This window comes from Neophocaena asiaeorientalis, unplaced genomic scaffold, assembly GCF_003031525.2.
Source record: "Neophocaena asiaeorientalis asiaeorientalis breed wild unplaced genomic scaffold, Neophocaena_asiaeorientalis_V1.1 scaffold82, whole genome shotgun sequence".
Taxonomy (NCBI): Eukaryota; Metazoa; Chordata; class Mammalia; order Artiodactyla; family Phocoenidae; genus Neophocaena; species Neophocaena asiaeorientalis.
In genome coordinates, this window is record NW_020173068.1 from 3,685,899 (window position 1) to 3,711,918 (window position 26,020).

The 26,020-nt window shown below is 47.4% G+C and overlaps 1 protein-coding gene across 2 annotated transcripts; it reads left to right on the plus strand.

Annotated features, from left to right (window-relative positions):
- The first annotated feature begins 5,831 nt into the window (after nt 1-5,831).
- On the plus strand, nt 5,832-24,191 carry CUNH20orf96 (chromosome unknown C20orf96 homolog). Of its 2 annotated transcripts, XM_024743171.1 has the most exons (10): nt 5,832-5,982; nt 6,555-6,672; nt 13,075-13,187; nt 17,622-17,780; nt 18,269-18,368; nt 19,273-19,430; nt 19,511-19,612; nt 19,774-19,860; nt 20,586-20,704; nt 23,867-24,191. In XM_024743171.1, the coding sequence occupies exons 2-10, from the start codon at nt 6,645-6,647 to the stop codon at nt 23,925-23,927; spliced, it is 927 nt and encodes a 308-aa protein (XP_024598939.1). In that variant the 5' UTR covers nt 5,832-5,982; nt 6,555-6,644; the 3' UTR covers nt 23,928-24,191. The 2 variants fall into 2 exon arrangements, with proteins under 2 accessions (XP_024598939.1, XP_024598940.1); XM_024743172.1 differs by lacking the exon at nt 19,511-19,612.
- Nucleotides 24,192-26,020: the final 1,829 nt, after the last annotated feature.

The following is a 26,020-nucleotide window of genomic DNA, read 5'->3' on the forward strand; positions in this document are numbered from 1 at the left end:
ATCAGGGAGGTGGTACTAATCAATATTGAGACTCAATACTCAGATAAATTTCAGGTTAAAAACATTTGTTAAGATAGGTGATAATTGGGCTATTTTTATATTGACAACTGAGACAAAACTATAAACTGTCAGTCAATGTTTAGGGACCCAGAACCAAGGAGGGCCTTATGGTGAGGTCGTCAGGTAAATAATTAGCACATACAAATCAAAGACTCTGTTCAGGACAACCGAGCCACACCCACTGCCTGATGGACAGGATTCACCTATTAACCTCATCACTTTATAGAGTCTGCCTAACACGAGAAAGTCCTCCAAGTTCTGATAGCCAGATACTGACAAGAAAGGCTGTTGAAACTTATTTAATTAGACACATTGAAGTACTACTGCTATTAGGAGTCTGTTTATAAAGATTTTCCATCATACATTATTACAATATTTTTTCAGGTAAAAAACTTGGTTTCAACTGTTACAGTCATAAAAGTATTTCCCCTGGGATTTCCTCCACATAGGGAAGTTATCCATATAATTATTTTTAAATAGTCTTCCTAACTTTGGGAAAACTTTGCCCTCCTTCCAACACACACACACACACACGCCATGTGTGTGTCTTCTTCAGTTACTTTCATCAGTGTTTTGTAGTTTTCATTGTACAAATCTTTCACTTCTTTGGTTAAATTTTTAAAATATTTTATTGGCGTATAGTTGATTTACAATTTTGTGTTAGTTTCAGGTGTATAACAAAATGATTCAGTTATACATATACTTATATTCATTTTCAGATTCTTTTCCCTTATAGGTTATTACAAAATACTGAGTATAGTTCCCTGTGCTATACAGTAGGTCCTTGTTGGTTATCTATTTTATATATAGTAGTGTGTATATGTTAATCTCATCCTCCTAATTTATCCCCCCCACCTTTGGTAACCATAAATTCGTTTTCTACGTCTGTGGGTCTATTTCTGTTTGGTAAATAAGTTCATTTGTATCTTTTTTTTTTTTTCAGATTCCACATATAAGTGATATCATATGATATTTGCCTTCCTCTGACTGACTTACTTCACTTAGTATGATCATCTCTCGGTCCGTCCATGGAAATGAGATCGTGAAATGGTCAGCCCATGTGCCCAGTAAAAATTCTAATACTACAGAAGAAGGTAGAGTGGATATTGGAGGCCATTAGAAGTCTTTACCACAATGGTGCTAGTCAGTCTTTAAAACGAAACAGTGAAGTAGGCATTATTATGCCTATTTTACTGACAAATATATTGGGGTTCAGAGAAATGAGGCAACTTGCTTAAGGGTGAGCTGGGATTGGAACCCTGACTCATGTTTGACTCACCATGTTCTACTCCCTCCCCAATGAAATTGTTCCTTTGTGAGTTTTGCTGCTTCTCTTTTGTTTCCTTCTCACTCGGTAGTGCAATGTTAGCATGGATGTCTACACTCTCTGGGCTGTGAGCCTTCCTCCAAATTCTTATTCTCTGGCATAATAACCATGTCCCAGAGGGAGAAGATAGTGGACTTGCAAAGGCTGGGTGCTGTGGGGCCACATTTGTGAGCTGTTACTTCAGTATTTGCAACAGATGTTGGAAAGCAAGTCTATAAACTGCAACCTCTTCATGAAAGAGCAGCGTAGCCAGCCGACCCAAGAGAAGGAGGCCAAGGCCAAGAGAAGAAAAAGCCACTTGACTCTCAGGGTCTGGACCTGGATCAACATCAGCCTATTCCATGGGAATGAGAAGCTGGTAGAGCCCATGAAGGGGACATGATCAGAAACCCAGTATTACGTCCACACGGACAAACTCTTTGACATTTTTCTGAGACCTGTCTTGGCACTGGGTGTGGCTGGTGCACGTGCATGGGGAGTGAGCTGGAACACAGGTGCAAGAGCATCTTCTGTGATATCATCAGGTTGTACTGGACTCTCAGCAGACCCTGCCAGCAAAGGAGCACCTTGGAGAGTATGACTTGGGGTCCAACCTGATAGTTTCTAAGATGCTCAACTGAAGACGCCAAATCTAGCTCATCAGCACGCGAGCGAATCGTATCAGGCTATGCACATTGATTCTGGCTCTTTAGGACTACTCGACTAAGTTTGTCCTCCTATATCCTCTCACCACCAAGTGGGTCCATGAGGACACCCTGTGCTCAGGGAACCCAGAGTCTTGCAGACTAGTATTGATGATATTTCTTCATCCACATTGACAAGGGCTCACACAGATGTGGCCAAGCTGAAGATGGCCCATGAACATGACAGGGCTCCGTGGCTTGTAGATGCACCACTCTGATCTCTGCCTCTCTCGTTACATAGCATTCTCACTGTGTCTGGGTCTCTTATCTTCTTATAAGGACATTAGTCATATTGCATTAAGGGCCCAGCCTTTGCCAGTATGACCTCCTCTTAACTAATTACATTTGTAACAACCCTAGTTCCAAATAAGGTCATATTCGGGCTTCCCTGGTGGCGCAGTGGTTGAGAGTCCGCCTGCCGATGCAGGGGACACAGGTTCGTGCCCCGGTCCGGGAAGAACCCACATGCCGCGGAGCGGCTGGGCCCGTAAGCCATGGCCGCTGAGCCTGCGCGTCCAGAGCCTGTGCTCCGCACCGGGAGAGGCCACAACAGTGAGAGGCCCGCGTACCACAAAAAAACAAAAACAAAAACAAAACCAAATAAGGTCATATTCTGAAACTCTGGGAAGGACACGAATTTGGGGGGAACATCATTCAACCCAGTGCACTGTTGACAGCTTAGACGCAGAGCAATGACACACAGCACTAGCCCCAGGGTCTGTAGTTTGTTCAGATGATGAAAAACTCAACTTACCACAAGGTTATCGGCCACAGCCCCCATGAAGCCATGTTTGTCTGCAAAGCCTGGCTTGGCCTGGCAACTCCAAGTCACCCCAGGAAGTTATGCTCACACTTAGGACCGGATAGGATTTGAAGAGTGAACAGAGACGACTGAAGAATAGCATCCATGTGCAACAAGAAGACAACAGAGAGATGAGACCTGGGCGTGAATTCAATGTTCTTTCACATGTAGCTTTCATTAGAATGTTTCTGGCCTGAAAGTCCCAGAAAACTCAACTCACAATGGCACACTCAATAGGGTGATTTGTTATTTAACCTCCAGTACTTTCTAGATAGGTGACAGGATTGGTTAATTTAATGACTCAGCATTGCTATTAAGGAACAAGTTTCTTCAACTTTCTTTTTCCATTTCCAGGATGTCCTTTTCAGCTAATTGTCCTCACAGTCCCACAATTCCAGCAATGTCACACAGATATGATGATGTCTAGTAATAGACAAGGGAATGTTTTTCTGCAATGTCTTTTTATAAAAGCGTGATGACAGTCTTTCCTCAAAGTTGCTGAGTAGACTTCCCACCCTGTCTCCTTGGTCAGACTTTTATCCCATGCCTATGACCAAACCTGTAATGGCAAGGGAAATGGGCCCACCAAGACTAGCTCAGACCAATCATGACTACCAGAGCTGGAACTGGAGCTGGAACTGGGGCTGGGGCTGGGACCTGCCTCCTCTAAAGCAAGTGAGCACCTGAACAAGATGAGGGTCCATTAGCTGGGATGAAGGGGAGGAATGGCTGTTGGGTAGACAAAACCCCCCAGGTCTACCACATACTGCTACCTCCTACTTCTTATCGGTTTCCTGGCAGAACTTCCCTGCTGCAGTGCTGTGGCTCTGCAAATGGGGTGCCTGACATAGTGCTTCCCTCAGCCCTAGGGGCAGCTGGGAGGGTCTTGAATGGCCAGAGTATCCATGCTGATTGCTTTTGCCATAGCAGTCCCTTCTGTTGACCACAGCGTGCAGTGCTATTTATAACATTTTCCTGTGATTTTTAAGAGGGGGAGAAGGTTGGGAGCTCTGGCCTTGTGGTCCATAGTAACATTCCCCTATTAGAGTGTGAGTGCTTTTAAATTATTTGCTCCCTCCAATTTACTTTTTATTTTTTAAATTAATTAATTAATTTCCAATTTATTTTTTAAACTGGAACGCACTTTAAAATCTGTGCTCTATCTAGCAAATCTGGGGTGTGGAGAGAGAGCTGGAGTGGGGTAAGGGTGGGAGCTGGTACTGTAGTCCTAGAGTGAAAGTGGGGTATATGTTTGTACGGGTGGTGGTAGTAGTAAGCGGTCTTATTCCAGATTACTTTGAAGGTATTGCTGACAGATTTGGTTGTGGGATAAGGATGAGTCAAAAGATGAGTTAAGAATGACTGCAGGGGAATTCCCTGGAGGTCCAGGTCCAGTGGTTAGGGCTCCGCGCTGCAGGCAGCATGTTTGATCCCTGGTGGGGGGAAATAAGATCCCTCATGCCGTGTGGTGCGGGAGAGTGGGGGTGGAGAATGAAAAAGAATGACTCCAGAAAAAGAGTTGCCACTTTGAGTTGGGGAAGAATGCTTTTGGGGAAATATTCAGTGTTAGAGTTGCCCCTTAGGCGCCCAGGTGGAGATGTTGAATAGGCAGTTGGATGTATGTGTGTGGAATTCAATGGAAAGGCTAGAGAAGTGAGTCTGGGAGGCATCTAGAGTTGGCATCTGAAGTCACAAGACCGGAAAGGAGCACAAATGTAGTGAGAATGGACAGAGAAAAAGAGAGGGCTCGGTCTGAGTCCTGGGGCGACCTGGGAGTAAAGGGAGAAGAGGAGAAACCAGGAAAGGAGAAGTAGGTAGGAAGCAACACAAGACAGTGGTTTGCGGGACACCAGTTTAGAAAGTGTGTCAAGAAGGGAGTGATCTGTTGTGTCAAATGCTGCAGACAGGCTGAGTAAGATGAGGGCTGAGAGGTGACCGTGGGGATTAGCAAAACGGAGGTCACTGGTAGTGTTGACAGGGGCAGTTCCAGAGGAGAGGTGGAGAGTGAAAGCCTGACTGAACAGGCGGAAAGGAATGGGAAACAGTAGGCAAACCTCTCTAGAAGTTTTGCTGTAAAGTGAAGCAGAAACAGGAGGGTAGCTGGATGCTAAGTGGTCACTTTTTTTAATAGGAGAAATTAAAATATGTTGGTAAAGCGATGAGAATAATACAGAGGAAGGGGTGATGGAGAAAACAAGGAGAATTGCCCAGGGAATATCATAGAGAAAATGAGTGAGGACAGGATGCAGTGCACAATTGTAGGAATCGGTGTCAGTAGGCAGTTTACACATAGTCTCAGGAGGGAGGCATGTAGGTGGGTAAATGAAGTGATGTGAAATTATGAGTTTACTGAGCCCCGTGATTTTCCTCGTAAAATAGGAAGCAACGTCATTAGCCAAGAGTAAGGATGGGGAAGGAAGTGATGGAGGTTTGCTGAGAGGAGAAATATGACTTGATTCTTTAGCATGATAGGCTGGGCCAGCTGAGGGGAATTTGAAACCACGATGAGAAGAATGTGGAGAGAGCTACTTTTTTTCCCTTGCGATATTCGTGCCTCTAGGCGCTCGGTAGTCTGCGTCCGTTTCCTTGGAGACCAAGACAGGCAAGAAAGCGGCAGGTCTCGCTGGGAAGTTTGAGTGGCCTTGGTTACCGCGCGACCCACGCTGAGACAAGGAAGTTGGAGAAGCCGAACAAATAGGCATACCCAAAAGATCGGGGCCCCAAGGGCTCCGGACTCTTCTTCCATTCCCCTTAATGGCGCGCGTCTTTCCGAAGTACGTAAAAGGCGTATGGAGGGGCTGTGGACCGCGCATGCGTGCGCCCAACCTATCTCTGGCTGGGTCCTCGCCGGGTGTTGTCCCAAGGCCTTTTGACCCCGCCCTCCCCCCCACGCCCTATCTCCCTAGCCCCGCCTCTCCCTCGAGTTCTCCAGCTCCTGCTTGGCTTGTGTCCCTAGTGGGTGAGGTTTCGGCTTCGAGACCCCATGCCAGTTTCACGTTTGCTGCTTGCATCCCGTGGGTTGGGAATGATGGGAGTTCTTTCTCGCCCCAACACTTTCCAGAGTCAACCACGCTGGGATTTGCTCCACAGTCCCCCAGTTCCAGGTTCTGGTGAGTCCAAGAGGGCTAGGGAAGGTATGTGGGTGGGGCTTGCTGACCCTGGGCTTGCAGTCAGCTTGCTCTCAACGCCCACGGCGGTGACTGTCCTGGGCAATAGAATCCAGAAACGTGAATTCCAGGCCCGGCTCTGTCATGCATTTGCTGTGGGACCCGGGGTGTGGCTCTGAAGCTCAGTTTTCTCACCACCTATCAGGATGTAAGGGTGTATTATGCTGCTCTCTTATTTATCTCTGATTGCTTTCCTGTTGGGTCTTTTCCATGCCTTCTGTTTCTCACAGTTCTTAGCACCTCCCAGCCGATGTGCTTAGTAAATTCTGGCTGGCAGCTGAAAAAGTGATAGCTAACACTTATGGAACACTTACCACATGCTTTACAAATATCATCTTTTGGAATTTTTGTACCAACCTGTGGAGGTAGCTTTTATAATTAGATCCAGTTTACAGATGAGAAAATTGAGGCCCAGAGAGGTAAATCCACTTGATCAAGGTTACAGATATCTGTAAGGGGGTAAGCTGGGATTTGAGCCCATGAGTTGTGTGACTGATTTGTGTTGTGTCTGGTAGGATTATGTTCCATGGCAGCGGTCCAAGCAGAAAGCCAAGCCATCTACTCTGCCTCCAATCCCACGAACTGTCAACACTAAGAAAAGCAAAATGAAGACCTGGACTACCGTCCAGCCAGGTGGGCAGAGGCACTTGGGTGCTGGTGGAGTTGGGGACAGGATGGAGGGGATGCTCTTGGCCCTTGGTGACAACATTTATATCAGGGTAGGCTAACTGCTATAACAAACAACCCCCAGATTTCAAGTATTAATACAGAAACATATTTCTCATTTATGTCGAAGTACATTTGTGGATCTAGCGGGGAGGGAGTAATCTTTTTCATGTGATCATTCAGGGATCTAGGCTCCTTCACCTTGTGGCAATGACATTTTTTAAGGCCTTGAAGTCCTCTGCTGGGTACTTTTGCATCCAGCAGAGAGAGAAGAGAGACAGCAAGAGTATGGATGATCCTGTGGGTATTTCTTTTTCAGGGCATAGACTTGAAGTGACACACATCACTTCTACTCATATTCCAGTGTCCATAACTCAGTCACATGCCTACCCTTAACCACAAGGGAAGATGGGAAATATAGTCCAGCTATGTGTCCAGGAGGAAAAGAAAACAGGGTTTGGTGAACTTGGGATAATCTCTGCCACATCACTGTCATGGCTTCCAGGGGAGTTCTGAGGCCTTGGCTCTGCCATCCTCTCTCTTGGGAAAGTGAGAGAGAGGAATGAGTTTTTGTTTTCTCATTTGGAAGATGAGGACACTAATCCTTACCTGATAGGATTGTTGTGAGAATTAAATGAGAAGATCCATGTAAAGCATTGTTATTCAGACCCAACACTCCTTTTAATGATAAATATTACAAATATTTTGTAATATTCCTTTAGTATCCTGAAATAAACTTCATAGATAATATAACCTACCTACATATATAATTTTTAAATATTAATTTAATACCATAACTGTAAAGGAAATGGAAAGTTATTTATAGTTAAAGAAAGTATATTTCAGTATGTAAATGCTCAGAATGGAGTCCACTAGAAGACATTAGAAAGTCATCAGAAGCTTACTCATAGATGTGGAGTCATGGTGAACATAACAGTTGCAAATGCAGAGTGACACACGGTGGGAAATCAGGGACGCAACATACCAAGAGGGATTTTTCATTGCAACTGTGATTTCCAAAGTGGTGCCCATCTCTTGGTAAAGTTCTAAACAAAAAAAGCACAATCTTCCCTTGATTGTAGCTGCTTTCTTGGAAAATTCAGCATTATAGTAAAACCCTGAAAAATATTCTTTGTGGCTATATGTAAAACAGAGTCAGGTTCTGGGATCAGATTGTTATAAATAGGGGTTTTACCTATGTCATATCTAGTAGGACTCAGGAGAGTTATGGAGGACAGGAGAATTCTATGTTCTATGGGGTTGTCCTGTTCTGGGGGATATCTCGTGTCCCTGGCCCCCACCTATAGATGCCAGTTGGGCCCCCATGGAGACCCCACAGACCCCCCCCCCCGCCAATATATCTAAAACACCCCTGTTGAGAGTCATGATATAAAGTGATGAGCACAAGACCTGGTGGTAGTTTTTGTTTTTGTTTTTTTTTTACCGTACGCGGGCCTCTCACCGTTGCGGCCTCTCCCGTTGCAGAGCACAGGCTCCGGATGCGCAGGCTCAGCGGCCATGGCTCATGGGCCCAGCCGCTCCGCGGCATGTGGAATCTTCCCAGACCAGGGCATGAACCCGTGTCCCCTACATCGGCAGGCCGACTCTCAACCACTGTGCCACCAGGGAAGCCCAAGACCTGGTGTTAGTGACAGAATTTTTGTCTTTGGTCCTAGACCCTATTCAAACAGCATCTACAAGGAAACTCTTGCCCTTTTCTTTCACTGGGGAAGCGGTGAGGTATGTAACAGACACACCCACAAACAGAACAAGTGCAGTTACCATATACCAAGCACTTACTATGTGCTAGATACAGTTCTCGACACTTTACACCTATCACTTCATTTAATCTTCCCAACAACCCTATGAGGTGAGTGCTGTTGTTATCACCTCCTCTTACAGATGAGGAACCTTAGGCACAGACAGGTGTAACTCCCAAGGTCACAGGTAGGATGGGCACATCCAGGCTGTGATATTTGGCAGTTTGGCTCCAGGACCCACAGTCAACCACTGGAGAAATGAAGTAAAAAATAAATGTAAAATGTAAAACAGTAAAACTTTTAGGAAAAAATGTAGGAGAGAAAAATCTTTGGGACTGATGGCCAAGTGAAGAGTTCTTTGACTTTACACAAACAGCTGGATCCATAAAAGAAAAATGAAATAAATGGACAAGTTGGACTTCATCAAAATTTAAGACTCTTGTTCTTTGAAAGACTCTGTTAAGAGTATGAAAAGACAAGCTACAGACTTGGAGAAAATGTTTGCAAACCACATATCTGACAAAGGACTGCTTTGTAGAATATATTGGGAACCATCAAAACTCACTAGAAAAACAATTCAGTTAGAAAATGGGCAAAAGACATGAAGAGGCATTTCACCCAAAGAGGAAATACACATGGTAAATAAGCACATGAAAAGATGTTCAACATCATTATCCATTAGGGCTATGCAAATTAAACCACAAAGAGGTGTCACTGCACACCTATCAGAATGGGTAAAATGGAAAATAGTAGTAACACCAAATGTTGGCAACGAGGAGAAACTGGGTCATGCATACATTGCTTGTGGGTATGTGAAATGGAGCTGCCATTCTGGAAAAGAATATGGCAGTTTCCTATGAAACTAAACACACATTTCCCATAATGGTCCAACAATTGCACTCTTGGGCATTTGTTCCAGAGACGTGAAACTTATGGTCACACAAAAACCAGTGCAAGAGCATATCCAAAAGGATAAAATACCTTAGGTAGGAATAAACCTACCTAAGGAGAAAAAAGACCTGTATGCAGAAAACTATAAGACACTGATGAAAGAAATGAAAGATGATACAAACAGATGGAGGGATATACCATGTTCTTGGACTGGAAGAATCAACATTGTGAAAATGACTATACTACCCAAAGCAATCTACAGATTCAATGCAATCCTTATCAAACTACCACTGGCATTTTTCACAGAACTAGAACAAAAAATTTCACAATTTGTATGGAAACACAAAAGACCCCGAATAATAAAGCAATCTTAAGAAAGAAAAATAGAGTTGGAAATATCAGGCTCCTTGACTTCAGACTGTACTACAAAGCTACAGTAATCAAGACAGTATGGTACTGGCACAAAAACAGAAATATAGATCAATGGAACAGGATAGAAAGCCCAGAGATAAACCCACGCACATATGGTCACCTTATCTTTGGTAAAGGAGGCAAGAGTAACACATATATATGGAATCTATAAAAAAATAAAGGTTCTGAAAAACCTAGGGACAGGACAGGAATAAAGATGCAGATGTAGAAAATGGACTTGACACTGGGAGGGGGAAGGGTAAGCTGGGACACAAAGAGAGTGGCATGGACATATGTACACTACCAATGTAAAATACATAGCTAGTGGGAAGCAGCCACATAGCACAGGGAGATCAGCTCGGTGCTTTGTTACCACCTAGAAGGATGGGATAGGGAGGGTGGGAGGGAGACGCAAGAGGGAGGAGATATGGGGATATATGTATATGTATAGCTGATTCACTTTGTTATACAGCAGAAACTAACACACCATTGTAAAGCAATTATACTCCAATAAAGATGTTAAAAAAAAAAAGACGATGTGGTGTGTATACACACACAGACACACACACACAGACACACACACACAGGAATACTACACAGCCATAAAAAAGAATGAAATAATGCCAGTTGCAGCAACATGGATGGACCTAGAGATTACCATACTAAGTGAAGTGAATCAGAAAGACAAATATCGTATGATATCATTTATATGTGGAACCTAAAATATGATACAAATGAACTTATTTACAAAACAGAAACAGACTCACAGACATAGAAAACAAACTTATGGTTACCAAAGGGGAAAGGTGGGTGTAGAGATAAATTAGAAGTTTGGGATTAGCAGATACAAACTAGTATATATAAAATAGATAAACAACAAGGTCCTACTGTATACCATAGGGAACTATATTCAATATCTTGTAATAAAATATAATGGAAAAGAATATGAAAAGTATATATATATATATATATATAATTGAATCACTTTGCTGTACACCAGAAACTAAGACAACTTGTAAATCAACTGTAATTCAATTTAAAAAAGTGAAAAAAAAAAAAAGTGCATGAAAGTTCCAGAGTAGCCTTATTCATAGTACCCCCAAACTGGAAACAATCCAGATGTCCTTTAATGAGTGAGTAGTTAAACAAACTATGGTGGGCTTCCCTGGTGGTGCAGTGGTTGGGAGTCCACCTGCCGATGCAGGGGACACGGGTTCGTACCCCGTCTTGGGAAGGTCCCACATGACGCGGAGCGGCTGGGCCCGTGAGCCGTGAGCCATGGCCGCTGGGCCTGTGCGTCCGGAGCCTGTGCTCCGCAACGGGAGAGGCCGCAGCGGTGAGAGGCCCGCGTACTGCAAATAAAACCCCCCAAAACAACAACAACAACAAAAAACAAACGATGGTACATCCATTCCATAGCATGTAGTACTGTTCAGCAAGAAGAAGGAAAGAACTTTTGATACATTCACTAACTTGATGAATCTCCAGAGAATTATGCTGAGGGAAAAAAGCCAATCTCAGAAGTGACATACTGTACGATTCCATTTGTATAACCATCTGGGAATGACAGAATTTGTAGAAATGGAGAACAGATTAGTGATTGACATAGGTAGGGGGAGCATGGAAGGGGAGGGAAGTGGGTGTGGCAATAAAAGGCAGCATAAGAGATCCTTGTGGTTGTGGAAATGTTCTGTCTTTCAGTGTTCTGGTTGTGATATTGTACTTAGTTTTGCAAGATGTTACGGTCGGGAAAAATTGGGTTAAGGGAACATAGGATTTCTCTGCATTATTTCTTAAGTAAATGTAATCTGAATTTATTTAAAAATAAAAAGTTTAATTACAAAAATAATAAATCAGGGCTACCACCATTGATGAAAAGAAATACTCCTTATTAAAGCAATAAATCTTGCTAAGTATTTAAGTTCAGCTTACAAATGTTATAATTTTTAAAAACCCTTGTGAAGGGGGTTTTGGAAGTTGGTTAATTAAATTCTCCTAAATCGTTTAAGCCACCTTTAAAATTTAATATATTCACTTTCATTTTCAAAGAGTTCACTTGTTCTGATGAACAAAACCGTTGGGTATTTAATGTAAGTCTTGTATATCTAATAAATAAACTTCTAAATATGGATAATCTTATGTTCATTTAAAAGTTGTAATTTATGCACATTTAATAAGAGTGTATTAAACCTTTCAACTTAAAACAAATCTAAATCAAAATCTCACTTACACATTTTAAATTAGAACCACAAAATTAATCTATTAATCACTCCATCTCTCAAACAATACAATTAAATACCAGATACATACAGATAATTCATAACTTTAATACAAAATTACTCTAATTTTACTTTGTCACTTCAACACTTAATACTAAATTAAGGATATTGATCCATAAAAGAAATGATATTTTTCAAAAATGAACTGGGTTGCACCTCCAACAGAGATGTTGGCGGGGGCTGACAAGGCAGCAGTAGCGTTTGTGATCATCTGTGTGATTTGCCTCATAACTGCGCAGGACGCGTGGAGAGGAAGCAGGGATTCTCAGAACATGCCCTCCTAATGCCTTCTTCCGATCTGAATTATTTTCGTGTACTTCTCATCTGGCAGGACCACAGCTTTTACAGGTATTCCGGAGACAGCTGGTTAGCATTTTGCACGGCTCCTGTGCCTTTATCTGATGCTGTGGTCCTGATCCCAATTCTCAGGTCATTGGTAATAACAGTGACAGCTAGTAATTTATATTTAGCACTGAATATGGGTTAGGACTATTCCAAATACTTTATAGTAACTTCTTTTTTAATTTCACTACAACTCTGTGAGGTAGGCATGATGGTTATTTCTGTTTTACAGATGAGAAAGTTGAGGGACAGAGAGGTCATGTGACCTGCCCAAGGTCATATAGCTAGTAGAAGGCAGAATCCAGATTCAAACCCAGGCTGTCTGCTTCATTAGTTGTTGCTATTAACCCCTACCCCTTCTGAGCTTGCCACCGGCCAGCTTGGTGGGAGAGATTGGGGATGTCTGGCCATCTCCTGCTGCTACCCCTCTCCTCCCCTTTGTTCAATCCCACTGTCACTGTGGTATGTGGAAGTCTCCTGGGCTTCTCTGTCCTTTATAACAAGACTCAGAGTGGGGCCTGGGAGCTAACTGATGGATGTGAGCTTCATTCCTTAGTCTCACGGTCGTATATTATAAGGACATGAGTGGATGGCATTGGGGTTTCTCATGGCTGGTGCATTCCCTGGGACCTAACCCCAGACCTGCCTCTACCCTCACACTCTCTCTGTCCTTTCCTATACCCTAGGGTTGCAATCCAAGCCCACCTTGTGGATGACAAGTCAGCCGAGGAATCCACTAGAACTGCGCAGAGGAAAGTTGGACTCGGGGAAGACACAGACCAAAACCCGACTAGGGAGAGTATGACGAGCATCTTTCCACAGGCACCAGGGCCCAGGGCAGGGGGCGGGGGGTGGTGATAGCAAACACGCACTGAGCACTTCATGGGTGCCTGACTTGACCCCTCATCCTCACAGCAACCCCGTGGGCACGCTTATCATCATCCCTCTTCTACAGATGGGGAAACCGAGGTGCAGGGAGATGACACAGACCACGCAGCTAGAAAATGCAGTACCAGGGGTCAAAGCCAGTTAGGCAAACAGAAGTTTGCCTTTGTTTTTGTATTTTTTGGCCGCGCTGCAAGGCATGTGGGATCTTAGTTCCCTGACCAGGGATCGAACCTGCGCCCCCTGCATTGGGAGCACAGAGTCTTAACCACTGGACCACTAGGGAAGTCCCTTGCCTTCGTGTTTAAGACTCAGGAAAATGATCAGAATCACTTTTTTTTTAAACATTAATGACTGCAATGCATTAAAACATGAAATACATGAACATCTATGAAAGAACAAATAAAACCAACTCGCTGTTCACCTTTGGAGGATCCCAGGGAAACAAATCACTAATTTTTTTTTTTTGACTTAAAGCAATAGAAATTTATTGTCTCACAGTTCTGGAGGCCAGAAGTCCAAGATCAACGTGTTGGCAGGACTATGCTCCCTCCGAGCAGAATCACTTTTTATTTTACTGCATTAGGAGCACAATTTAGTGGCTTTTGTTCATTTAAAAATTTCCAGTAACTCAGCCTTTCACGGAATACAGTACATCTTAAAGCAAGGCTTGGGAGCTTGCTATTAAAAATTTTCACATCAACTAATAGAACTTCTGATAATTGACTTTCTTACCATCCATTGTTTTTTTATGGCTTCTGAACATTGTTTCAAAGTATTTGAAATGACTAGAAGAAGAGGGGGCTTTTGTGTCCATAGGAGAAAGTAAAATACCAAATACTATAAATACTACAAAATCCTATAGAAGAATTCTTAACTTCTTCAGGAAAGTTTTTAATATGATGAGTCAATGAACAATGACTGTTATATGAAGAAATAGGGGAAAATGTATTTGCCTTGAAACCTTTTTCTTCCTTTAACCTTCAATTTTGCAAAAATGGTTTAGAGGCAGCCCTGCGTTCGTAAAGTAGGAACTCATATTTCTGATGTTATTTTTTTTTATTTTTATTTTTTTGCGGTACGTGGGCCTCTCACTGTTGTGGCCTCTCCCATTGTGGAGCACAGGCTCCGGACGTGCAGGCTCAGTGGCCATGGCTCACGGGCCCAGCCGCTCCGCGGCATGTGGGATCTTCCTGAACCGGGTCACGAACCCGTGTCGCCTGCATTGGCAGGCGGACTCTCAACCACTGCGCCACCAGGGAAGCCCTCTGATGTTATTTTTATCCTGACTTTAGAAGGGTTTATGTGTTTTTGTTTGAAGCATGAACTTGGGACGATTGGCTCTAAAAGTTGTGCTCCTAACCAGTTCCTAAAACTGTCTCTTGTAATCATTCATTTGTTTAGTCAACAAATATTTGAGCACCTACTATGTTCCAGACCCTTTTCTAGGTGTGGGGATTTACCAGTGATGTGGACTCTGACCTTAGGGAGCTCACATTCTACTCGGGGAGACAGACAATAAGTAAGACAGATAAAAATGTAATATGTGTAGTGAGGGTTAAGAGCTATGAAGAAGTATAAAATAAGGTTAGGGGCTAAAGAGGCACAGAGGATGGAGTGGCCATGACTTTTAGGAGGGTGGTCAGGGAAGGCTGCTAAGGTGGTGACATCTGAGGGGGAATGTTCCAGGCCGAGAAACTGGAAGTGCAAAGGCCCTGAGGTTGGTGTGAGGTCAGTGATGGGCCAGGTGATGAGGAAGAAAGATGGTGGGCTGTGGGGGGAAGGAGATAGCTTGTATACAGCCCTGTAGTCCGTGATTAGGCTTTGTGTTTGCATAGAGTAAGGCAGGATGACCCTGGAGGATTCTGAGTAGAGTGGGGAAATGATCTGACTTAGATTTTCACAGGAGTCCTTGGGCTGCTGCTGCTGTGTGCAGAACGGGCTGTGGGGACAAGGGGGAAACAGAGCAAGGGAGTAGAAATGACTCAGTTGGTTTGTTCTTGGATATGAAGTAGGATCCTGACTCTGCCCCTCAGCCTTAGGACAGTCACTTATTCGATCAACAACTCCTGAGAGAATGCCTACGATATGCCAGGCACCAAGCCGGGTGTTGGGGACACAGCCGTGAACACGGCCCTTAGAATTTGTGCTACGATGGAGCTTATACTTTAGTGGGGAGACACATAATAAATGAATTAAAACCCCCAAAGAATAGTACTCATCAGTTTATTCAACCCATACTTATGGAGCTCCAGGCACTGTCCTGTGTGCTGGAGATACATACAGCTGTGACAAAACAACCAAAGCTCCTGCCCTCCTGGCTGTAAAATTCTAGTTGAGTAGACAGACACGAAACAAGATAATAAGAAAAACATGTTATGTTTGGTAGTGATGAGTCCTAGGAGAAAAATAAATTGGGAAAAGGGGAGACATAATTACAAACTGTAATTATGTAATTACAAATTGGGTAAGGGTCAGAACGGCACAAAGCAGGGTTTCTACCCTAGAGCTGGTGGTCAGGAAAGATCCATTTCTAGAGCAGAGGTCATTAATTCTACACTTTATCAGAATCACCTGGGAGTGGGGCTCAGTGGGCCCAAGACTCAGAGACTGGCATTTTTCACAAGATGCTTCTGGTCCCTGTGGGCCATATTTGGAGATGTTTTGGTCTGGAGATGTGAAGGCAAGATGGTGGAGTGGCTAGGAGCCCAGACTTCAAGGACAAGGGCTCTGCGATTGGTGACCTTGGGTAAGGTACTGCATCTCTCTGACCCTCAAGTTCTGCTTCTCTAAAGTGGGGATAATAATAGTCCCAAGTGGGCTTCTCTGGTGGCGCAGTGGTTGAGAGTCCACCTGCCGATGCAGGGGACACGGGTTTGTGCCCCGGTCCGGGGAGATCCCACATGCTGCAGAGCGGCTGGGCACGTGAGCTATGGCCGCTGAGCCTGCGCGTCCGGAGCCTGTGCTCCGCAACGGGAGAGGCCACAATAGTGAGAGGCCCGCGTACCGCAAAAAAAAAAACAAAACCAAAACCAAAATTAATAGTCCCAAGTGAGGTAGTGCATGGGACGTGCTTAGCATACTTTAGAGTTCATAATAAGTACGCTGTGCCTTTGCACTATTACTCATTATTATGTGAGGAATATGGCAGCTGAGGGCTAGGAAGAGGTAGTTTCTAGCAAAGGACAGAGAAATGAAGAACAGAAGGAATAAAGAAGAGAGCACATAGCCTGGCAGAGGTGGAGGGTGAGAACCGGTGAGAATGGTGACTCGTCAGTGAGTGTGTGAGACGCGCCACTAAGCGGCTCGACTGTGAATATTACCTCATCTGTTTTTTATAGCAGCAGCTCTCTGAAGCCGGTATTAGTTTCCTAACATACGGAATGAGTATAGCAGGGTTCTGGGAGGCTAACTAACGTGCCCAGGTTCCCTTAGGTGGGAAGTGGCAGGGCTGGCATTTGAACCAAGGTGCATCGAGGCCTAACATCCAAGTCTCGGTCACTGTGAGGTTCAGCCCGCCTTGCAGCCTCAGGCCCACTCAGCTCCTCACCTTAGTGTAGCGGAGAGATAGACATTGGGAGTCGGAAGTCTGCCTTTCGAGTTCCGGTGCCACTACTTCCTGTCTCTGCAACTTTGGGGCAGTCACGTAACCATCAGTAAAATAGAGCTGGGGAACATAGGGTTGTTGGAGGTTAAGCCGATACCCTGAGCCGCCTGCTGAGTGAGGCGCCCTCAGCAACTGTTCTTCTTCTTCTTATTATTGTAGGTTATGTGTACCTGCTTGGGGGCCCTTAGGCGAGTCCCTTAATCCCTTAGAGGCTCATTCTTTTCCCAGGGGCTGTTGTATGAAACAGTCCTCACTCAGCTCAGCTGCCTGACGAGAAATGGTAGCGATTATCATCCACTCTGCCTCTCCTGCTTCTTCTCCAGACAAGGCCCGTCTCCTTGGCCATCTTCTTTCCTACTTGGGCGTTTTCTATTATTGCTAGTACTATATAGTTCATCGATTCTAAGAAGCCATTGATAATAAGGTGTACCTTTATCTTAATTACCCACTAATAAAATATTTGTCAATTAGACTGTAACACGCCACCAACTGTAAGATACATCCCCACCTCAGAGTGTAAAATTATGGGAAAATGGGTGTTTCAGAAAGGATGAAATAATTCAAGGTGCTCTGACCCGCAGACAATGGGGAACCGCCGCCCAGCTCGGGTGGCATTTACCAGTCGAGGCCACAAGGGGGCGGATTGCGGCGGGAGGGAAGTGGTCCCTAGGCTCCCGGAGGTTCCGGCCAGCTCCGCGCATCGCGAAACACTGCCCCCCTTCCCTGTTCCTCCGCTTGCAGACGATGCTCAGGAACCGGCGAACCGCGCACCAGGAGCTCTGCAACCACGAGGACTTCCTCACCAAGCTCTGTGGGGAACTGATCAAGACCATCCAGGACACGGACGACAGCTCGGCCCTGAAAGTGCGGGTGATGCTGCAGCAGGAGGACGTCTTCACGGTGAGCCCCCACCGTGGCCCCGCAGCCCTGCCTCCGCCCTGCGTTGCGGTCCAGCCCGCGACGCCGCCCTCCTGAGCGCTTGGGCGCCCTCTCTTGCTTTCTCCCGGCCTCTCCCGGCCCATTGCGCAAGCTGCTTCCTCCATGTGGAGGATACATCTCTTACGCACTCCGCGCCCCCCCTCCCCCCCCCCCCCCCCCCGCCCACCTACCTGGGCTTTGGAATCAGACTGGGGGTGGCGGGGGGGTGGGGACTCATGCGCATCAGCACTTACTAGCTGGAAGAGTTTGGGTTAACCTCTGAGCCCTGTAAATCTGGGGCACGACAGCACCCACCCCGAAGAGGAGCTGTGCCTGGCCCACAGTATGTGTGGGGTTGGGTTTGGAGACTCCTCTGAGGAAGTGCTGAGTCCTCTGACAGTCCGTGCTTTGGCCGCACCAGTGGAGGCTTGGGGTGAGCTGACCCCCCTCCCCGCCCCCCACTCCCACAGACCATCGCTGACATCTTGGAGTACTCAAACAAGAAGAAGCTGCACCAGATGAAGTGTGAGCTTCAGGAATGGGAGGAGAAGGAGGAATCCAAGATACACAGTAAGAATCCCTGGGGCTGACCCTCACCTGGCCCTCTGTGGAGGTCAGCTGCTGGGCATTACCCTTGCACCTCCCTTTCGGAAACCATCAGGCCCATCACCTCCCTTCTGAGGCCGATGGGACTGCTAAGATGCACAGCTGACAGCTTACTTATCAAGCACTTAGCGCTTGTAGGCCCTACGTGCTTTGTTTTTATGGGCTCACTCTCCGTCATTCTGACTACCTGTAAGGCAGGGAAGTTTTTCTTTTCTCCCATTTTACAGATGAGGCAACTGAGGGTAAGGGAAATGAAGTAGCCTGTTGAAGGTTATACAGCTAGGAGCCAGCATCCAATCCCAGCCTCCCTCTTTCTTGCCAGCATCCCTCTGGGAGTCAGTGGCTGGAATAGGTCACTGGCCACAGACCTGCTGAGCCTGTGGTTTCTTTCCCCTGAGCAGACTAGAAGCCTTCTGAGGGGAGGGGCAGTGTGTCAGGCAGCCTCAGACGCTGGGGATCCTCTCCATGGAGGGTGGCAGGATAGACTGTCTTAATCCTGCCCTGGTCATGTCTTGGGAGCCAGTGTTGCCCCATTTCACTGGGCTCATTGCCTTGGGAGCGTGTGTATGAGGGGACTGAGGTCCGGAGAGGGAGGGTCTTGGTGAGGGTCATGCAGTGACAGTGGCAGGGCCGGGGCTTGCCTAGGGATCTTGCACTGGGATAGTTTCTTTCCTACCCAGTACTGCCTCTTCTCCTGTGAAGGTAAAGAGCTCTCTAGGGGCTTAACTGTCCACCACCTCCCAGCCTTGTGTGAACTTGCTTCAGCCCAGAACCCAATTCATTGGTCAAGGAGAGCTTTGCCTCTTGGGTCTCCCCAGGGGGGTTCTTGAGGGAGGATCCTGCCTTCTGTCCCTCCTGATCTCTTCAGACCTGGAGCAGCAGGTGGAACAGCTGGATGCCAAGATCGAGAAGGTCCACAAGAAAGTGAGCTTCATGAGCACTTACATGGACCGTGAGTATCCCATCAAGTCGGTCCAGGTTGCCAACCTCGTGCGCCAGCTGCAGCAGATGAAGGACAGCCAGCAGGTAGGTGAGCCCATGGCCTTGCCTCGCCAGACCATGTGGGAGGCAGGGCTGGTGGCCAACACCCTCCTGCTGACCCCCAGGATGAGCTGGATGACCTCAGTGAGATGTGCAGAATGGTCCTGGCATCTATGTCCAACCAGATTCAGAATAAGAAAAAAAACCTACTGAGGTCTCTGGTGGTGGTGAGTAGCCAGCCACTGTGGCAGGTATCCAGGTCCTGCCCCCAGCCCTGCTTTTTTCCCTGTCCTCTGCCTCTAGGCCCCCCCCCACACCCACCATGCTACCCAGTGCATGGTCGCCCCTGGGGCCAGACTTGGGGGCCAGACCTCTCCTTCCTCTGCAGAAAATCCAGCGTGCTCATCAGGAAGTGCTCCTGCAGAAGACTTGGAATAGCCGGCTCATACTGAAGTACATGGACAAGTTCCGAGAAGTGAGTGGGCAGCAAAGGTGGTCGTCACCCCTGTGCTAGAGCAGGAGGGTGGGTGGTGCCCAGGACCTGTGGGAGTCAGGCTTGTCCTGATGTGGCGCTCATGAGGTCTCTGACTCTGGTGTTAGCCTTCCTCCTTGGCAGTGCCATTAATGCCACTTGTCATTCATCTGAGAAGGGGATTCGTGCTGGCCTAGGGTTTGCCTCATTAACCAACACCACCAGCCATGACCCAGCAGCACCATCGCCAAGCATCACCACACGACCATCACTTTAATTTCACTACCCAGCCCCGGTCTCCACCTCTTTAATTCTTGTCATTGACCATCACTCATGACCGGTGTTAATGAAATCCACCATCACCACCCCCTCGCGGTAATTTTCGTGATCTTGCACCTTCATCAGTTATCCGAGTGAATGGCCTCCATCATCTCCACCAGCCCCTGTTAATTCTCACTGTCAAGCTCTGCCACCCATTTGCAACCTGTCTCCCTTCTCCACGATCCCCTCACCCTTAACCGGAACCATCAAACATCGTCGGTAACTTGTGAGCCAGCCCTGCCCTGCACAGCGAGGACCCCCGTCTGGAGTCCGGAAGTCCCAGTGACAAAAGTGACAAAGCCCAGGCCATTTCTGTAGACGAATGAGCAATAATCCTTGTTCATTTTGCCCTTTTCTCCCTTTGGTTGGGGAATGTTTCGTTTCTCACTTTCCCCTGATCTCCTCAGTTTATAGACCATTTTGAGGAGGAAATACCCATATTAAGGGCTGAGATGGAACAGCTCCAGTTTCAGATCTGGGAACCCCGAGAGATTGTATTTGCGGACATTCTGCTTCGGAGATCCAAGTATGTGATCCTTGTGTAGCTACCTCTTAAACTAGCCACGCTGTGGACTCGAAGAAGCTCTCTGTTCTCGGGGAAGGCAGCCTGGTGGAGGAGGCAGGAGGCTGGGTTTTTGCCTTGGCTTTGCCCCTGACTGTGTAGCAGATGTGACCTTTCCCATCGTTGGGCCTTAGTGTGCCATCTCTGCACAGCAGGCTGAGTTAGGTAATCTCTCTGGACCCTTCCAATTCCACATTCCACGTTTCAGCCAAGTGGGTCCGCCCCTAAGCTCCTGGGGTGTTCAGGAAGACAGTGTTGAGTGGGGTGGTCTGCTCCAGAGACGAATGGCCTGGAAGGCACACTGCAGGGAAAGAAGGGTGTTCTCTCCGTGGGGCAGAATTCTGGGCCCCAAAGGAAGGACTTCCCTCCTTCCAAAAGCAGTTCTCTGCCTGCCCTCCCTTGGGTCAGGCCCTCTGGGTCTGAGGGTGAGGATCCCACCAGGCCACGCCTCTCTGTGTGGGGCAGATCTTACCATCTGCAAATTATTTTTCTTCTTCTTAGCTTCTATGTCTATCTCCTTCTCTTCCTCTCCCTTTCTTTCCTCCTCCTCTACCTCCTATTCTTCATTCTCCTCTTATTTTCCTTAAAAAGTACTGTCAAATTTATGATGTGCCTATGGAGCGCCAGGCACCGTGAGTGCAAGTAACCCTTGGCTCTACCACCATGGAGCCAAGGAGGGGACCAGACATTAATCGATAACGAGCCACCGACAAAGGTCCCGTGGCAGCTGACCCCAGAGCTGCTGAAGCAGAGGTATGGATGTGGCGCTGGCAGAGTGTAGCCCGGACAGAGAGGAGCCTGGAGGGTCAAGAGAGGTTTCCCTGAGAATGTGACAGTTTAAACCGAGGTCTGAAGGATGATGCATAGAAGTTCACTGGGCAAAAGGGGCTGAAGGGGGAAACTGAAGGAAGAACACTTCCAGGTGGTGGTGCTGGCGTCTTGGGGGTGTGGTGAGTAGGCCCCATCGTCCTTATCTGAGCTCTGAACACATTGAAATAAGACTGAAAGGGGCAAGGCAGACACGGGCCAGACTCTCACTTTTATTCTGATAAAGCTGGTTTTAGAGAATGTAGCAACAGCTTCTATCTCCAGATATCTTGGCTTCTGAACAGTGAACCCAGAATTAGGCAAATCGAGCTCCCTGGTCAGCTGTGTTGGAGCAGAGAGTGTCGTCCTTGCAGGCTGCTCGTTGCCGAGAGGGAACAGGGCACCCATGCCCCATCCTATTCTCCAGACTCACTGCTCAGGTCGTTGTACCCCTTTCCAGGGGCAGAGTGAGTAAAGCAAGGCCAGGAGCAGTATGCCTGCTGCGGCCCCTCCATGGGCAGGGAGACACCAGGAATGGGAAGAAGCTTTCTCCTCCTAAAATGTGGGAGTGGCGCATCCCTAGGCAGAGCTTCTCCAACCAGAATGTGCACAGGAATCACCTAGAGATCTCGTTACAAAGCAGATGCTGAACCGGTAGGTCTGGAGTGGGGCTAAGGAGTCAGCATTTCTCAGAAGCTCCTGGGTGAGGCTGACGCTGCCAGTCCCTGGATCACAAGCCGAGCAGTGAGGCTGTGGAGCGTGTGTGGTAGGAGGGATCTTGGCGTTTACCAGGGGCTGAATGAGGCTGGAATGCAGAGTGGTGGGGAGAGTAACGGGGAGGAAGCAGGACAGCTCAGCCCCTAGGAACCTCCACGCCGGGCCCGGTAGACGGAGGGAAGAGTTTGGTACTTGACCCTGAAAGCAAAGAAATTGTAAGCTGAGTGGTGACATCAGATTTGCATTCCAAGAAGTGTTACTTTGAAAAGAGGGTGGAGAAGATATTGGAGTGGGGCCAGAGGAAGTGCTGGGAGTCTGGTTGGCAGTTGTGTGTGTAGGGGGGGGTCGGGAGTGGCTTGGCCAGGGTGGGTGGCAGAAGAGAGAGGAGAGATGGATGGAGTGGAGAAGTATTGAAGAAGGTAAACCCGTAGGCCTTGGTGATATTTGGATGTGGGAAGTCAAGGACAGGGAGGTGTCAAGAATGACCCCTGGGTTTCTGGCTTTTGTCACAGGGTGGGTAGTGGTGCCAGATCCAGAGAGAGGGAAGGCTGGGGCCGGGGGGTGAAGGATGCTTACGCAGGTCAGTCCGCAGTTGACTGGGACACTGAGTTTAATTTACAGAGACCTCAGCGTGGAGCTGTCAGGTAGGCAGTTGGGGGTACGAGTATAGATATCAGAAGACAGATACTGACTGGAGCTGGAAATTTGGGCATTGCCAGTACAGAGATGCATTTTTTTTTTTTTTACTATTATTTCGAACAATTTCAAATATACAGAAAAGTCCAGAGAGTATTATGATGAATACCCAGTTACCCATCTAGATTTAGAAACAGTTATATTTTTGCCATATTGGCTTCATCTTCATTTCTTCCTTTTTCTTTCTTCTGAAATGTTGTAAATTGCAGACATCCTGACATTTCATGTCTAAATCCTTCAGCGTGCGTCAGTATGTACCATGAGAGTGGGTGAGAGAACTGGGAGGGAGAATGTAATCCTGGAGCCTTGGAAATGTTCGTACTGGTCCCTGAGATGGGTAGATAGTGCACATGGGAACCCACTGCTCTTGCTACTTTTACGGAAAGAATAATGCCTGTCATTTACTGAGCACTTATTACATGCTGGCACGGTCTCATTTAATCGTCCCATCAGTGACTGAAGGTGGACCCTCCCCACTTGACAGATGAGGAAACGAGGCTCGCCTGGGGTCTGTCACATAGTGAGTGCTTGTTACATAGGTGCCCAGTGATGTTCAGAGGCTCAGAGGGGAGAAGCAGTGTGCTCAAGGTGACACAGAGTTAGGCTTCCAAACCAGTCATCCTGACTCCAGAGAGAGCGCTCGTCCTGAGGGGCCCCAGCACTTCAGAGCTGAGCTCTTGTTTCCTCTTGGCCTCAGAGCTCTGTGGGGCAACATGAGTCCTGCCAAACCAGTTCCTTTTCCATTTTGACGTGTGTGTGTGTGTGTGTGTGTGTGTGTGTGTGTGTGTGTGTGTGTGTGTTTGCTGTAAGGTCACAGGTTGTGTTCCTCTGAGGCCGTGCTCCCCTACCTGCAGCTCTGGCGCCCCTGCTTGGTGTCTCACACCCCTCTTTGCTGTTTCCTACCAGGTGCACCCCTAACATGGACATCATCCTCGACATCCCTGTGGAAGAGCTGCTGCCCTTCTAGATGGCGGGGCGATGGGCCACCCCTCCCTCCCTGGTCTCTTCCCCACACCCAGAGCCTTGAGTTCTCTCCTTCCAAGACCACGTCCCCATCCAGACCCTGGTCTGCAGTTCCTTCCTTCCTCATGCTCTCTCCCTCCGTCCTTTCCTTCCTTGCTTCTTCCTTTTTTCTTTCCGCTTCCTGCATCCTCCTCTCCCTCCATTCTTCTGGTTGGTGCTGCTACTTGAGCCAGGTAGGAATTCCTAGTCAAGTCTTTTTTACCAATAAAGCTGGATTTGCCTTTTGCCAGTGCCTGGGGCTTCCTGAGAAGCCTAGGTAGGAATGGATTTTGTCTTAAGATTAGGGGTGGGCAGCTGTGCTGCCTGCATCTGGGGCTCCAAACTTCTTGAGAAGTGCTGGAGCGCCGCCCCCTGCCTGAGTCTCCATGGTTCTGTGGCTCCGGGCCACCCCCTCCCTGGTGCAGTGTGACTCCAGCTTCCCACCTGATTTGTGCCCAGACCTATTGAGGCCAGTTCCGGGGTGGAGGGGGGATTCCTTGAGTTTGATACACCTGGGAACTTGCTGGACCTTCACTGCTGCTGGCCATCTCTTTTCCAGTCCAGCCGTCTTGTCTGTCCACCGCTTCTACCCCAACGGTGTATGGACGTGAACACCAACTCATCCTCAGGTGCCTAGTCAGGCGCTGTTCCCTGCTACATACTCTTTCACGATGGACTTAAGAGGGGCGCTGCCTGGACCCCCCTCAAGCAAGGGCTTTTGCTCCGGTTACCGGGAGGGCCACTGGCAGGTGGCCTCCAGCTGCCAGTGCCTTCGGGCTTTGCCTTGGCTGCAGAGAGCCGGGCCTCTTCCCACCTTCCATGATACTTAATGTGCCAACACCAAAGGCTGTTCTGGCTCCAGGGCTGCTCGGAGGGTTGGCTGAAACTGCCCCTGGACCTGCACTGCAGCTTGACTCTTCCCTCTGCCCAGCCCTGTGTACCTCTCTCTCCTCCCTCCTTCAGCCGGTCCCAAGGGCACTCAGTAGTCAATGTCCTGTACCCTATGCTCTGTCTCAGAATTGGCCTCCCTGGGGACCCAGACTGTTCCCACTCCCAAGAGCCTCTGGCCGCTCACAGATCCACTCTGTGTTGGGAGACTTTCGGTTACAGGTAACAGAACATCCAAGTCAAATTGGCCAAAACAATAAAGGGCTCAGGTACATAAATATTCTAGGTGAGGCGAGGCTTTAACCAGAAATCAAGCGACGGCACCAAGGGCCTAGTTTCTCTTTCTCTACTTTGTTCTCTGGGGTGTTTCCTCTTGCTGAGGTCAGCACTCCCTGTGGTCCCAGTATGGCTGCCAGCACCTCCTAGGGTGTAGGATTCCTTGTTCTTGTCCTGCTGGAAATAGGCAGTGTCTCTGTCCCAGAACTTTCAGCCCAAGTCTTAAGATTGCTATGACTGGACAGGCTCATATCACATGCCCACCGGGAACCAGCCTAGGAGGTGGAGAGTGCCTACTAATTTAGTCTAGATCATGTACTGGACCCCTAGAGCAGGGGAAGGGGTGGGAGGGTAGAGCACATGACCCAGGCTAAGCCGATAGTCACCCCCAGAACCATATGGATTTCCAAACAAAAATGGACAGTGTTGAACATCATAATAGCAAATGCTTATTAGCTAGAACTTACTTATGCTTTACATCTATCAACTCATCACATCCTCACAGGAACAACCCTAGGAGGTAGGTATGTTAGCATTTCAGTTTTACAGATGAAGAACCCAAAGCATGAAGAGGTGAAGTGACTTTTTCGAAAGTCACCAGGCTAATGTCTGTAAGTGGTGGACGGAGCTGAGCCGCCAGGTGTCATAGGAGCCAATTAAGACAAGTCCAAATTAAAGTAACAGTCAGGCTTCAATCGTTCACTTCCACATGTAAGGAAGAGGCCAAACTGGAGACCACTGACATCCCTTCCTTGGATTTTCCCCTTGGAACGAATGGCACCATCCCATCAGGTGGATCAAAACTGGGGATGCTCTCACTGCTGGGGGAGCCCCGAACTAAAGGCTCCTTCAGTTTTATGGACCTGGGGGCCACGGGGACGGGGCGGGGGGGCG

What these genes read in the sequence shown, in the direction of transcription:
- CUNH20orf96 (XM_024743171.1), top strand. Translation starts at nt 6,645, where the DNA reads ATGAAGACCTGGACTACCGTCCAGCCAG. An exon ending in GGAGGAATCCAAGATACACA is followed by an intron (nt 18,369 to 19,272) that starts GTAAGAATCCCT and finishes TGATCTCTTCAG; the next exon opens with ACCTGGAGCAGCAGGTGGAA. An exon ending in TACTGAGGTCTCTGGTGGTG is followed by an intron (nt 19,613 to 19,773) that starts GTGAGTAGCCAG and finishes CTTCCTCTGCAG; the next exon opens with AAAATCCAGCGTGCTCATCA.